This window comes from Perna viridis, chromosome 12 (genome assembly GCF_037379345.1).
Source record: "Perna viridis isolate PV_CMFRI_1.1 ecotype Kerala chromosome 12, ASM3737934v1, whole genome shotgun sequence".
Lineage (NCBI taxonomy): Eukaryota > Metazoa > Mollusca > Bivalvia > Mytilida > Mytilidae > Perna > Perna viridis.
The window spans coordinates 14,882,008-14,897,549 of NC_142456.1; the positions used below are offsets into that span (position 1 = coordinate 14,882,008).

The window sequence follows — 15,542 nt, forward strand, 5'->3', positions numbered from 1 at the left end:
ATCTGTCCAACAATCCAAGGAAAAGGGAGATAACTCCACTGAGATATTTATTAATGTGGAATTTTTGCATGGGGCATATTATGGCTACATTTATCAAAATTGTTCGCATCTAATGGGATGATCTTTTCCTGAATCTTGTTATTCAATATAAACTTTGCCATGATTAGAAGGATCAAAATACTTTCTTGAAACACAGTGTAAATTCAAAGTCAGAAGTTTTTGGCTTTTCAGTTTAAAATCTAAATATAGAAATCAGTGTCTGTTTTGTCTTGAATGACAAGAATGACATACATTGTAAATGCTTGAAAAGATGAAATAAATATCTGTAAACTCTCACAGTTACATAAGGTTTGCCATTTTCCAATTCAAACAAGAGTCCTTTTAACTTAAGCAATCAAAACATTTCAATATCAGTCATGTCATAAATCAGACCTGTCATTTGAATGATTCAATATTAAATTTAGGTCTTCAATTGTCTGGCTGAAGATTTATTAAATAATGTTTCAACCTTGGTTATATAAATAGCTACATCTGTCCCTATCGGAATTCTGTACATAATAAAACCATTATTATCAGGAAGAAAATTAGCACTGGACAATACACAAGGTAATTTACTTCTTTGATATTTATGATTTTCGAAACAAATGATCAATGCATGGAAATGGACCAGATATATAAGTAAGTTATTAGATTAGTTGTTTTGATCTCTGATATTATGGACTGCGGTTATCAACTCGTTCACCGCCTCTTCATTTGGCAAATTGGCTTCATTATATGATTGCAGTTAGGTCTTCATTATATTCTTTGTCCATAGATGAATGAGGTCAGTCTGTTTATAGATATTGTATGTTATGTGCGAGGGAGTTATTAATTTGGTATAAAAAGTCATAAAAGGGTAAATTGCTTGACTGTATGGATGATTTATTCTGTTGATTGGCTGTTAGTGTTTATTTCTGCTTGTTCTAAAGTCTTCTTATGAAGTTTCTATTCTGATGAGGTAAGAGTTGTTAACACTTTTATTTAAGAAATATAGACAAATAAGTTTTGTGCTTTATGACAACAAGAAATTAACATTTTTTTGTTTCTTTTTTATCGTACAGTGATTATTTACCTTAATTCACAGGGAAAAAAATATTTGCGAAATAAAAATTTGATGTAATTTTTAAGTTTGTATGAAAAAGAATATATGAAATCTTAGTTGGATTTCTCAAAAAAGGATCCCTGAGCAGTTAAGATTATTCTAAAAATACTATCATGCAGTTTCATAAATTACGATATTTATAATATTTAAAATAGACTAGGCCAAAATATCCTGTTATCGTTAATGTTTACTTAGCATGACATATGTCCCAATGTAAAAAATGGGGTGGTCCAACATATCATTCCCAAAAATAGATCTTTGGTAAGAACAGCAATGTCATTAGCAAGTAATAATCTGTCCTTATTAACTCATGCCGAAAGCAAATTTGTGTAGTTTGTCAAGAATGTAATGGACTGATACAAGCTAACTTGACAAATCAACAACTACTGGTGTAAAGGGTTTCACGCTCTGTCGACTTGTACCTATTTGTGTTCGTAAATATCTCAAATGAAACCTAATGTGAATTATTAAGTACTTCCCGACTTTTTTGACACTTGTGTGCGAAAACTTATCATTGTTGTAAGGTCTTTGTTATACAGTATTGGACTCTATGTATGGGGTTAACGGGTTCTTTGAATATGGTCCAAGAAAAATATCCTTAGAACACACTGAAGGTTAATCATCTGATACTTCGTTTGAGTGTTTGGAGGGGCGTGTAGCAAGAACTAGAAATAAAAATGCAGGACATGATATCTGGATAGAAGTGATGAAAACAAATCCAGGATATTAAATTTAACCCTTAGGTCCTGACTGAAATAGTTACTCCCCAATGCTACCATACCTGTTAACCTAGTCAAACCTAATTGTGGGAAATCTCCTGCAATCCATCATAAAATTGCAGGAGATTTTGTGTGACGACATTATCGACATATTTTGTTATGTTATAAATTAAATAAAACAGAAGATTTTAAATGTTTTTTTCAAAACCATAAATACATGATACATGTACATACAAATGAATCAACAAAATGAATTATACATGTATTCACAGAAGTGATGCTTGGTATGGCATGAAATAGATTTTGCCCTGTTCCAATGTTCATCACTGGCATGTCAATGAATCTGGTTTTGATGGACCTGCTTCCATCTTTAAAAATGCGAAAAAAGAGTAGTAAATAATTTTTTGGCACCCCTACCATTGCTTTCGTCACATATAATACTGAATGTTTACAGTTTTCAACCACTGTACGTTTGTAGCCTCAAGATTGGTACGATAACTTGCTTAATGATTTGGGTGCATTAAGTCCTTTTACATTAAAATTTCTCAGCAATTTTATTGTCAGGGAATTATTTTTTTCACAAAAGATGATCAGCCATATGGAGCGGCAAGTTGTGTTTGGGCCACAAAGTTTGCAAAATCTTGACATAACTATCCATTCGAAATTATTATTTGTCAATATGAATGACTTAATGATTTAATTTAAATAGTAACAAGCTTTTTGATTGGTTGCCACCTCTCTTTGAGCAAACCAAATTATTTTGTATAACATGCTTTTGATATTGTGACATCATTAACATTGATCATTCTGCACTCTGTAATTCAAAAATTCCATACTGAAAAATCTTTTAATAGCAAACCAATTCTTAATATTTAGATTTGAATCCAAAGAAATTAAATTATAAGGATGTGATGAAGTGCAAACTGGCCCCAAACCAGGTTATTTTGTTGGTTTTTTTGTTTTTTTTTGTTTTTTTTTTTATAAATTAGATGCACTCTTTAAATATACAAGTACTTGATGCTGGGGGCTAAGTCATCACCATGTCAGTCCTCATCCTTTCTGATTAAGATTAATATTTGAACTTTGACCTTCTTGGAGTATTCTTAAGGAAGATACCTGCTGAGAGTTTAACATGTCAAAGTATTTTATTGAAAAACACCCATTTATGATAATACCTTATTATTCTTAAATTGGATGCCCACCCTGAACTCTGTCTGTAAATCTCCTGTTTTGGAAGTAATTAACATACCAATGAAATCAGTGAACACAGGAGTTATTGTGCGATCTCCATATCAAGAAGATTTAAGCAGATTTGATTGTTGATATAGAAAAGAAATCTTTGTTACTAGAAGAAAAAAATGGTAGTGGTGCAATCAGGATGCAAATTTTTATTGCAGTGAAATCTCTTTTAACATGATGCTTTTAACTAATAACACTGTATACCTCTACTGTGATGAGTGGTTATACTGTTTAATTTCTGTCACATTATGTTTGTAGCAGTTTTGTCACAATCACTCAATATTTTGGTACAAGCTTCATAAAACTTTTCACTATTATTGGTTGTAAATAGTTTTTTATTTGCAAACTCATTTTATATTTGACAATATGGTTTTAATTTAAAATTTTTATATGTGTTACTGGTTAGTTCTAATTTGAAGCAGGTGTAACTGTAATAAAATGAAGTTGAATATATATTTTTAAAAATCATCTTGTCACAATTTGTTTCCTTGTTACTTTTATAGACATCTTGATGGTTGTTGTCACTTCTTGACCCTTCTTGATACTTTTTGTCACTTCTTGACCTTTCTTGATACTTTTTGTCACTGATAAGTGAGACTGGTATAAGTTTGTGTTCATATTTCCAACTTTCTGGCGAAAAAACAGAAAGATCTACTTTTATGCCATGCTGGAAATGAAAAATAGCATCTGAATTTAAATAATTTTTGAAGACTATATAATAAATGCTTTTTAGTGAAGAAGATACGAAAATACCGAAATTTGTATGGGAAACTCTGATAGATGTGAATTCCTGTCAGACTGAAATCAGGCTCTCAGTACTACCAAGCTATGTCTTTATTTTGTATTAAATATTTTTATAAGGACTTGGTCTTCTACCAATGAATTTCCCCTTGTTTCAGTCGCCCCATGGTTTTATAATCTCTTTGCAACCTAAAATGAAACAATGAATTCATATGATACAATATGCAAGCATAGTTATCTTAATAAGCCTTTTAAATCAAGCTTTCATACTAATCCACAATTAGTATTATAGTTGTCTAGTCACAGCAAAAAGTAAGATAGGTTATTTTGACATACAAAAAAATTGTACCATATTTTTGAACAGTTAAATCCATTGTTCGTCATCCAAAACTTTTATTCTATTTTTTAAAAATATGTAACTGTTCAGGTGAGGTACATTGTCACATGATATTCCCACATGTCCTAAACACCCCTGGTCATATATTGTAAAGATATGTCAAAAAAGATGAACTGTTACCGATCATTTGATCAGTGATCTTGTATCTAACTAGTATATGGACATATCATATGTGTGTATTCATGTGTTTCCGGATTTTTTACGAGAAATATTTAGTGTTTTCTTTGATGGTTATTTCCACATTACAGAAAAAAAGTCCTTATGTGATTTGCTTGTTATACACCTTATGTTGAATAAATGGGATGTTTTCTCTTTGTGTATTGGGAACTGATTCATTACATGTTCTGGTGTGACAGATTTTAGGCTTATGAACAGAGAGAGATTTGAGTATGATACAATGCACCAACCTTTGGGTCTGTAACTTTGTGTTTTTGTTTCATCTGACTGGTTCCTGTTTTATTAGACCTTGACTGGTAGCCTGAAGCTGAGATTTTGTGAGATATGGCTAATATTATAAGTTTACATGTTTTAATTGAAATTGTATTGAATATTTTACATTTGCTCTCTTAATTATGGTGTTTCTCTGGTTATGGAGCAGAGTAATTTATTGAAGAAGTTCCTGGTGTGTGGGTGAAAGATACAAGGAGTTTACATGATAATAATTTATGATTTGTGGAATTTGTGGTTATGAACCAGGAATTTTGTTGTGAGATTTGTGAATTTTATGTGGTGCATGTCTGAAAGAGGTTCAATAATTGTGCATGATGAAAGGTACTGAGACATTAATGTCACAGTAAATTTGATACATTTCTTTTATTACCGTAAACTTGATTGAATAAGACTTAGTTCTGTGCAGAATCTTGAATAAGATGTCTTTTTTGAGAAAAAAAATCTTGCGATTTTAACTGTATGATAAAACTTCTGACAGCAAACAAGTCATTTGCTGCCCAAATTGAAAAGTGTGATACTTAGAGAGCATTCACTGTACTTATTTCCGACTTGATGGAGACTCGTGTCTTAGAATTAGAACAATTGACATTGATACCAGAATTCCTTAAATGGGAACAAGCACCTGTTGGACTTAATAATAAACCAGCATATATATAGATCTATACCAGTACTTTCCAATACATAAAACAATAATTAGAAATCATTTGGGTATGGCTAATTTAGGTATTGTTTCTGACTAAGGAATTTTCCCCACAGCGGTTAGTAGAATGAGACAGTAGGTTTGCAATTCACTGTCTCAATACAGAAAAGTGAAATACTTTTTCATAATATTTTCTTGATTTGGATTATGATGTGTGGTTTTAATGGAAAGGAATTTTGTTTAATCTTTGAAGAAATTTCTGGATATTGTAGTGACCATGAATATTGTTGATAAATAAGCCTTGTTCATTTGAAGTGAGATTTTTAAGCGAACAGTGCCCTTCTAAGAGGGTTATATGTGTCAATTTTTTAGAAACATCATTTTGGAATAGTTTATACTTGAATTTTACATCTTGTCTCTTTTGTGAGTAAATAAATTCAGTTTCTGCATGGATTATACTAGTTGTATATGAAGACATTAGAAAAAAACTTTTTCCTGTATATTATGGAAAGCATTAACTGGATAGATTAAATATGGTCTATTCTTTGGATTAATTAGAACCATATCAGGATGGAACGAAGTGAGATTAATTTACTTGATGACATCAAACAACTTCTGAGACACTGGGATGGTAAGGATTCTTTTTGTACTTTATATAATGGTGTTTTACACAGAGCTGTATTTAGAGTGTATAGCAGATGGGAATTATACTCCATAAGAAATACTCAGGGTCATTAAACACTTTTTAATTCAAGAATAAATTGCACAAAATTGAGCATTTGCCTTAAAATGCTGGTTCCTAAAAACATTATTATTTTTCCAGAATTATAGAATAAAAACACCTGTTTATCATCTTTCTGAACCATCTAGACTGAGACAGTATAGAGGAGTTAGTGTTTTAGTTTATGAAGACATGTATTGAATACATGACGTTCAAATATTTTTTTAAAAATAGCATTCAGAATCTTCTTTTAAAAGTTGTCATTGACCATTGTCCGTAAAATGCTCTGCAGAGCTTACGTTGTTTGTAATGTGTCCAACTATAAATAAAAGTTCTCTAACTATGACTAGTAAAAGAAATTTGAATATATGATGTAATGGTATACCTCCTAACATTGCTGGGTCAGGTATATCAGTTCAATATAAGTTCACTTGAGAACTTTACTTGTCACTCAATATATTGATACATTTATATCGTATGGTAATCAGATAGATATAGTGTATTTTGATCGCTTTTTTATGTACATATACATACATTGTATGTCTACATATTTTTGTCAGCGAAAAGTTGAAACCATCATATTCATGAGAATAATTAGCAATTTATCATGAAGACCATGTATGGGACTTAAAATTGTCTCTACAAAGTGAACCAAGGGCACCCATAGCATAATGGACATTAGACTTGCTACAAGTCCGTCTCTTTATATTAAAGAATACATGAAAAAGTTTTATGATTGCATGTGTCCCTCATGATCCCTCTACTAATTATTACGGGAGACAGATTCAAGTAGTTGTTTTGTTATAGGTTAATTACATAGATTTTCTTTGTCATATATATAATAAAGAGGGACTTGTAGCAAGTCTAAATGGACATAAGTTATTCCCTTTTAATTAATGTAAACAGAAATGGTACTTCTGTTGTTTTTTTTTTTTTTTTTTTTTTTTTTAAATAGCAGCCTTAAAGCACTCCTAATTATGTGAACTGTTTTCAATGAACTAGAGTTTAATTTTCAGGCGACATTTTACTGCTATTGTAAATTTACACTTAAAAATGAAGTTTATGTGTACTAGCTAGTATCAAAGTTTTCTGTGGTTTCTGGGAAACAAGTGGAAAAAAAATCACTTTTCAAATTTTAACACATTGTTGTTTTTTTTTAAAGAGGAAGGTTAAAAATGAGTTTAACAATAATAGTATTTATTTAGTTTTTTTGCCCTTAAACTTGGTTTTCACACTGTAGTTCTATCCTCATAATGAGAAAGAATATTATTTCTGTTAGTCTGTGTGTTCATGGAAGTATAATGTCTAGATATTTTACTTCCATGGTGTGTTGCACCCATTTAAGCAGTTCTGAATCAATATCCCTCTGCAGTTCAAAAGTTCAAAAGGTCAAATGTTAACACAGTAGCAGTTCACATGCAGCAAATACTACTTTTCATGTTATTGCCCTCATTTGGTAACTTGTTAGTTCATAATCCTTGAACCTTACGAATCAATTTTTTGTGACCTTCATCTTTGGATAGGGTAGTGGCCATCTGTTATAGTTTCATTAAAGATCAATTATACAAACATTTAACTATAGTTATTCTTTTATACTGATGATGAGTTGTGCACAACAGCTTGTGTTTAAATAAATTGGGATTTCTACTTAGTCATAAGGTTGTTATTAATTGAACTGTCTGATTAGGAATGATACATAAAAGGAAAGATGAAACAGGTTTTGAATAAACTCCCAGATACATCATTTAAGTGGAGCTTTATTCAGAAATGATATTCCCATCTAAAGAATGTACAAATTTTACTTCAATTAAGAGGTTTGCCCCTATCTCCATTTTTTGGGAAAAATTCCATAGGCTCAGTGGTTAATGGGGTCTATTGAACCTAAGTCAGGTCCATGTCCATTATCCAAACTTTGCTTAAATGACAATATTTTATCTTCTAAAAATTGAACATGTCTGGAAATCAATCATAGAAGTCTGTAGGGAACAACTTGCATATTTTATTGTTTATGCATTGGTGCACAAATTTATTATCTGCATATAACACATTACTTTATGCAATGATAAAATACATTACAGCACTTATTGAAAACATGTTGGTTAATAGGCCATTTTAATCCAAAAACTTATTTCAGTTGGTACCAGTACATGTTTCCTGAATTGTTCCTGAATTTTATTTTTTTGGAGATTTCTCTTGGCTCCATAATGATTCCATTTTGTAACAAGTGTTTGTAAAAACAAAATCTATTTACATTGTAAGTGTTCCCAAGAGAAGTAAATGTACTTCTGATTTTGTCAATATTCCATTTTTTTATGATGTCAGGTCTGTATGTTGTTAAAAGGGGACTTCTTGTTCTTGTAGGCTTCAGGGAAATCAAAGTCTTTGTAAGAATCAGGCACAATAAGTAGGAAAAATCTAAAACATGGGTGTAAAAACCCATCCTCTGACTACATAATTTCACTCAAGGACATCTTTTCTATTTGAAAGGACCACTATTTGATCTGTGCATCACTGGATATGTTAAGAAATTGTTCATTAGAGTGGTAGAAAGTTAATTTCCTTTTACTGTTATCTGTCCCTGAAAAGTTCATTTTGCCATGTATTCCTATGAAATTGTAACTTATTTTATCATTTTACTCAAATGATATGGAAAATTTTGTATATATTCCTTGACTTTCATGGTACAAATAGTGGAATTACACAGAAAGAAAGACCATGTTTCACCCACTGCCTGATTCTCTTCAGTGCTTATGTATCTAATGTTCAATTTTTAATTTTTTTTTTGTTGGGAAAAGGGGGAGGGGGAGAGTTTTTTGTTTTTGTAAAACTTCAAACTCTTTTTTCTTAGAAAGAAATAAACTTCATCTACTTTGTAAGTATCATTGGCTACAAAATTATCAAATTTCAATACCCCAACAAAATTACCCCAAAAATGCACAATGACTGTAATTCACAACCTCACATGGGAAGAATTGGGATTGATTTTACATTCGATGGGGACATAACTTTTTTTTAGGTTTAAACTGGTCTAGGGCAGGCATGTCAGTTAACTACTAGTCCTTAGTTTGTACATTGCTGCTATTTATATTCAATTACCTTATTTCTGTTGTAACAAAGTACTCAGACCTTTTTGAACTGATTTTTAGATGTGTTTAATTGTGTTTTATATATTTTTTTTTCAAAGTGGCCAGATTTTAAGGGGGAATGTTGTGATCATGCCAAAGCACTTAAACTCCACCACATTTTTTGCACCTGTCCCAAGTCAGGAATTCCTGGCCTGCAAGGGAAGCATTAGGATTCTTTTAATTTATTTTTTATGTTACTTGAGGAAATGTGGGCAACTCTTTCGCTGTACCTCTGTATAATGATGTTTTGGGGCCAGCTACAACCTGTCCTGTGATATGAGGATTTCCTTGTTCATTGTAGACCAGTGGGTGGCGTTGTGCTGACATTTTCATTCTGGTGGTGGTGTTGTCTCTTTTACGTATACACCATACCTCTTCTCATTATAATATCACAACATAAAAATTTATTTCTTGGCCTTATTTATAAACTCTGTTGCATACAACCAACATATTAGTTTTATTGAGTAATACAAGATAATATGTGCATAACCCTTCAATACAAGTTAATCTGGGATATTTCTACCTGTATTTTACCTGTTATAACCATCATATACGCCACTCGTGTTTTACCTGATGTTCAGGTGTGAATGGATGATATTTGTTTGGAGAGGGTGTAGGTAAAAAAGTGAATATCCCAGATTCTTTCAATAATTTTATGCTTGCCACTTGATGATTTTAATTCTTCTAGTTCTAACATTTTACATGTGTAGAACATGTAATATTATTTGATAAATTGCATGTTTCAGTATGTATTAACTTTATGGACTACCATATCTGCTTAGCCTTTGAGAGCCACATGTTTTTGTGTATGATTTTTTTCAGTTTGTTTCTAATTTGTTACGAATGAGAACATTGGCCATTGTGGGGTAATATTTTATCATATAGACTACAGGTTCAACAGGTTCTATAAGACAAACGCATTCATTGTTATAGGAATAGACAAATTCCAAACACCCAGCAGAAGTGAAATCGTGGAAATTTTATTATGTTTCTCTTTATTTTTGGTAAGTAAAAAACTTGAATTTCCAAAAGGATTAAGGAAAACAAGACTTCATTGTGAGGAACTTAACTTTCATTTGAAGTTATCCCTAGGAAATCTTAAGTTTAAAAAGAACCTTGAATGCTGTAACAATGTTATTGATCCACTCATAAGATATTGGACTATAGAACAAAATTGGAATTGTCTTATGGATGTGAAAAACTATGTTGCTCTTAAGTACAGTCCTTGAACCGATCCGTGCAACAATTTTACAGATCGATGACCGTTAACTGATTGCTCGCTGACGGACCGATGACCGATCTGATTGCAGTTTTGTTATGTAAAATGACATAAGATGTGTTTGAAAGAAAATAAATGTAAAGTAAAAGTATAAATTAATGTTTAAATCTATAACATGATATAAATATGTGTAAAATTGACAAAAAAACCCAAAAAAAACCGTAAAATACAGTGTTTGCTCTGTAGTCAGGTGATGCGATCACCAGTTTAATGGATTGGTTTGACGGATCGATGACTGACCGGAAACTGATCGGTGATTGATTACCAATCGTAATTTTTGTTGCACGGATCGGTTCAGGTACTGTATGTCTGTGGACATTAACGAATCCATTCATTTTTTCAAAAAAAAAAACAAATATCAACTTTCCAGAGACTAAAAATTTATCATGTTTTAATATTAAATTAAAGAGTTTGTGGAAATTCCTTAGAAAAAATGTCTATGAAATCCATGCATTGGTTCCTTCCTGTCATGACCTTACATTATTTAAAGGACCATGCATGATGATTGTAATTACTTGTACCTATAATATATTTCACCTTTCCATCTTATTAACACTGTATAAACACCTTTATTGGCAACCTGTCATGTTTGTAATCTTGCCCAATGAAGTGTATAAAATATGATTTGAACATGAATTAATTCATAATTATGGCGACCTGAAGGTGTCGTTTTTTTTTCGTCCAAGTAAAAGCTACTTTGCAGTATTAGGAAGTGGTGATGTGGCTAAAGTTCTTGGGAAGAATATTCTTCTGGTAAAGATGTAAGAAGGATTATCCTTATGTTCCTGGATTGTAATTGTTGAATATGATAGAAGTTGGATTACAGTAAAAATATAAATGATTAAGTATCAAATTTAACAACAATATACATTGTACAAATGCTTTTATGTAGGAATTATATTCTTCACTATGAGATATCTTTAGTTGAAGTTCTAATATTATTCAGAAGCCATAAGAAATAAATTCTAAATTGGCTGTTATTACAGAAAGAAAACAAAAACTGATTTAATTTTTGTCACTTGAGGTTTTTCATGCAGTTTTACATGTATATGGATGGGAATATTTTGGTCAAGGGATTTCGCCTTTGTGAAGAGGATTTAATGGCAGAAAATAGCGATTAATTTAAAGGAAGCCATTGTAAATATTAAAAGTGAGGATAGCCAGGACTACAATACGTTAGAGGTCTTTGTAAACATTAGAGTTAGCGTGGGGAAACCTTGATCATGACAACACTTAAGGTTTGAAGCTCTGGCTGTATTCTAAGTTTGTCGCTCACCATAATAGTTGTTTGCTAAAAATCAACATAAAGGTTTTCAGAATGAACTCACTAACAAACAGATGTGATTGAGGATTTTACCTGTGATTAATTCGTAGTCTCATTGATTTTTCATATCGGGTGCATAGCAGTTGCTATGAATTTCAGTTGACAATTAAGTACAAGATACGGTCCTTTAGGAGACAATTAGGGGAATCACACGAATCAAACGAAACTTGAAATATTTGGATATTAGGAGTAAAATTGGATGTTTTCTCATGGCTTAAGGTTGAAGGGATACTAATCTTGGCAGAATAATATTCTGTTGTTAACAAGTCGAGGATTGAAGATTAATTATATCTTTAACTTCTATATTTCATAGAACTCAGGAATTAGGTCATTGTGTCAGTAATGCAGAATAATTCATCTATTGTGTGTTGATCTTATGGTCTAGGGTGAAAAAGTAGAATATAGGCCACAAGACTTTACTTTGAGGATAACACAGATGTTTTTATTGCCTAATATTTTTCAAACATGTACTTCAAGATTTTTAACTTTTTTGTGAGGATAAACGATTTATACCCAAGAGAGTAGCAAAGGGTGAAGGAAGGTCAAAAATCCATTTTTCTGCGTTATTCACAGGTGTAAAATATGGATAACTATGAGGAGAAGTCAATTTTGGAATATTTGTAAAATCTGAATTGTACTGTGAAGCAAAAACCTGTATTATTGCTTACAATAAGAAAAGAACTCTATGTTAAAAATTATTTGGAAATTAATCTGTTTGTAAATGACTGGGAGGATTAATTCACCATAATGATAAGTTTTGTGGATGTTAGTAAGTGGTTACACCATCATCATCACCATCATAAGAAAGGTAAGGGTGAAGGTCATTGTTGTTCTGAAGAAAGTGTCCTTGTAAAAGCATTGGATATCAAGGATATCTTGTCAACTGTTTGGAACAGATTGATTTTACCTCCATTTGTTTGCCCAGCAAGATTTTTTGATATAAATAGATGTCTGCATGTATGTCTGTCTATCCTTCATTCTGTATATTTAAGTTTCTAAAGAATCTTTTTCTTCCAAGATTTAATTTTTCAAAAATGAAAAGTTCAGTTTTTCAGTCATATGAGATTGATGGTCAAGGTTTTAGCCAAGCCCTAAAGAGTTTGGGACAATGTATATATCCCACCACATGAAATGGTTAGGTATTATGTGATAATCTCAGAAAAGTTGCATGTATGTATTTCCTGTGATGGTTTCCAGGGAAAAGTCCTAAGTTTGTGCTTTTTTGTTTTGATTTGTCGAGAAACATGGCCGCTGTTACTAAAACTAGAACATAGGGGTCAGACAGTAGTTTTTCGCATATTAATCTAAAAAACCATTAGGTTTAGCCAAAGTCTGACATAAAGTAAAAGTGTTCAGCAGATGGGATCTATCTATGATAAAATTTTCATTTTAATGTGAAGCCATGTTAGAGTTATTGTCCTTTTTAACATTTTTTTTGATATTTTTAATGTTATTTCTTTCAAAAATCTTCTCCTTTAACACTACTTGACCAATTTGGAACCATACTTTGTATGAATGTTACTAGGGGTATACTGCATAGAACTGATGTGGGGATTTTTTATCCATTGAAAAACATGGCCCCCGTTACTAAAAATATAACATAGGGATCAGACAGTAGTTTTTTGCATATTTCAATCTCCAAAATCATTAGGTTAAGCCAAATTTTGATAAGGGAAAAAAGTGTTCAGCATGATGAGATCTATCTGTCGTCAAATTTTCATTTTAATCTGTTAAGCCATGTTGGAGTTATTGCCCTTTTTTGACGTTTTTTTTTTTTTTGCTATATGTTATGTTATTTCATTAAAAAACTTCTCTTCTGACACTACTTGACCAATTGGAACCAAAATTGGTATGAATGTTCCCTTGGATATCCTGCATATAACTGATGAGGGAATGTTTTATCCTTTGAAAAACATGGCTGCCATTACTAAAATAGAACATAGAGGTCAGTCAGACAGTAGTTTATTGCATATATCTCCAAAACCATTAGGTTTAACCACACTCTTTCAATTGCTCAGATGATCCTTTTTATAAGGCATTCAAAAGTCTTCGGGGATCAAAGTTTTCAGGTGACTCTTTGTAAGAGTTATTGCCCTTGAAAGATGAAAAATGACATTTTTTTCTACAGTTTTCAGCCAATATCTTGAAAACTTTAATGGATAGAAAGAAACTTTTGATTGATCTTCATAATAAGTCCTACCAAAGTCTTCTTGAGTGAAAATTGTTGGACAACTCCTTGTTGAATTTATTGCCCTTGAAATACAAACTTTAACCAGGTGAGCGATTAAGGCTCCTTGGAGCTTCTTGTTTTGTTACTATGTAGTAAGTCAGCTCTTCAGATTTCATTGGTTTCTGCCACATAGTTTTTGATGGATTTGAAGGAAATTTGTACCAATATATGATTCTTTGACAGAAAAGACAGATGCTTATTGCTTTGATGGTCAGTCAGTGGTACATAGCTGATGTCATATTGATATTAAAGTTAAGCTATCATGAAACCTTAGGCATTTTTTTATTATTATTATTATATTCCTACTCTGAAAGAGAGGGTGGTATACTGTTTTAGCCTTGTCCATGTTTTCGTGAGGACTTAGTTTCATTTCCTTTAATCTATTTGAAAGCAGGGGTATCACTAGTTAGCCATCACTCACAGAGTTCTTGTTAAAAATTGTTTAACCATTTAACTAAAAAAATAAAAAATACCCAGTATTTGGTCATTTTTAACTATTAGTCAATGATCTAAAAATGGAAGTCCCAACTCTAAGTACCGTGTAAATGGAACAAAAGCCTCATGGTGAGGTTAACTAAAGATCAAAGTCTGTCATTCTAATTATCATAATACAAATAAGTTTTAGAAGCTTTGGTCTGTCTTTCTTTAAGACTAATCAAAATAAAGGTAATAACAAAATTAGCGAACTCTTAATTACAAATCAAAAAGACATATTGAATAACACACAAACTTAGGCAAAGTCATGAATAATTCAGAAAAATGAAAATAGCCTCTTCAGGCAGTTCAAAGTGAAATGGTGGTATAGGTTATATTATAAGCTAGCCAAACCTCCTGCAAATCCATAGTGGCCATATGAGGTCTGATTTAGGTTTGTGTTGATTATAAAAAAAAATAGACAAAAAAAAAAAATATATATTAGTAAAACAGTAGTCAACTCAGTTTTAGACTAAATGACAGTTAAGCTCTTTCTTCTGAATTGTTTATGGTAGTGTATTCTTCTTGCATTTATTTCTTACTTGGCAGATCTTTGAAATTGAAAAACATTGTAAATATTGTTTATAGATATTTGGTGGGTGAACAATTAAAACCTTTTTTTATAAATACTTGAAGTATAATGATGGACTGTGTGAATAACAGGTTCATATATTTAACAATATTTCTGGTATTTAAAAGTATTATTATGGTCTTGAGATGTGTAAATCTTCTCTTCAAGGTCATTTGGAGGTTATTCAGATCACAAAAGTATTACATGTAAGGATAAAATATAAACCCTATATATATTCTGGTAAATAGCTTACTGATAACTTCATTTGATCAGACAACATGGGTACAAATTTATATAAAGACACAGAAGTAGTTATTTTTTTATTTCATAAACACCTTATTATAAGTTGTATACTTTTAGATCATGGGGGAACAGGGGTTAAAATTCACTTTGAAGAGTGAAAAGTCGTGGGACTTTTTTACATCCTAAATGGAAGGTCCACCTAAAGAAAATGAAGGTCCATGATTAGAGTAAATGTAAAGTACAGTCCA

The 15,542-nt window shown here is 31.5% G+C and overlaps 1 protein-coding gene across 7 annotated transcripts in view; it reads left to right on the forward strand.

The window, feature by feature from the left end:
* LOC148601337 (pleckstrin homology domain-containing family G member 5-like) overlaps positions 1-15,542 on the forward strand; it is a 117,940-nt gene that overhangs the window by 19,092 nt on the left and 83,306 nt on the right. Inside the window, exon 1 of one of the 7 annotated variants that reach the window (XM_088555340.1) lies at positions 518-606. The exons of 2 other annotated variants lie outside the window; for them this stretch is intronic. Coding sequence is in view for 3 of the 5 variants with exons in the window: in XM_088555338.1 (XP_088411464.1) it covers positions 5,898-5,958 (61 nt within the window). In the remaining 2 variants the exon portion in view is untranslated. Of the gene's footprint in view, positions 1-517; positions 679-5,882; positions 5,959-9,776; positions 9,799-12,096; positions 12,585-15,542 lie in introns of those variants that run through there. 4 more of the 7 variants (XM_088555339.1, XM_088555338.1, XM_088555341.1 and 1 more) reach the window with 4 other exon arrangements.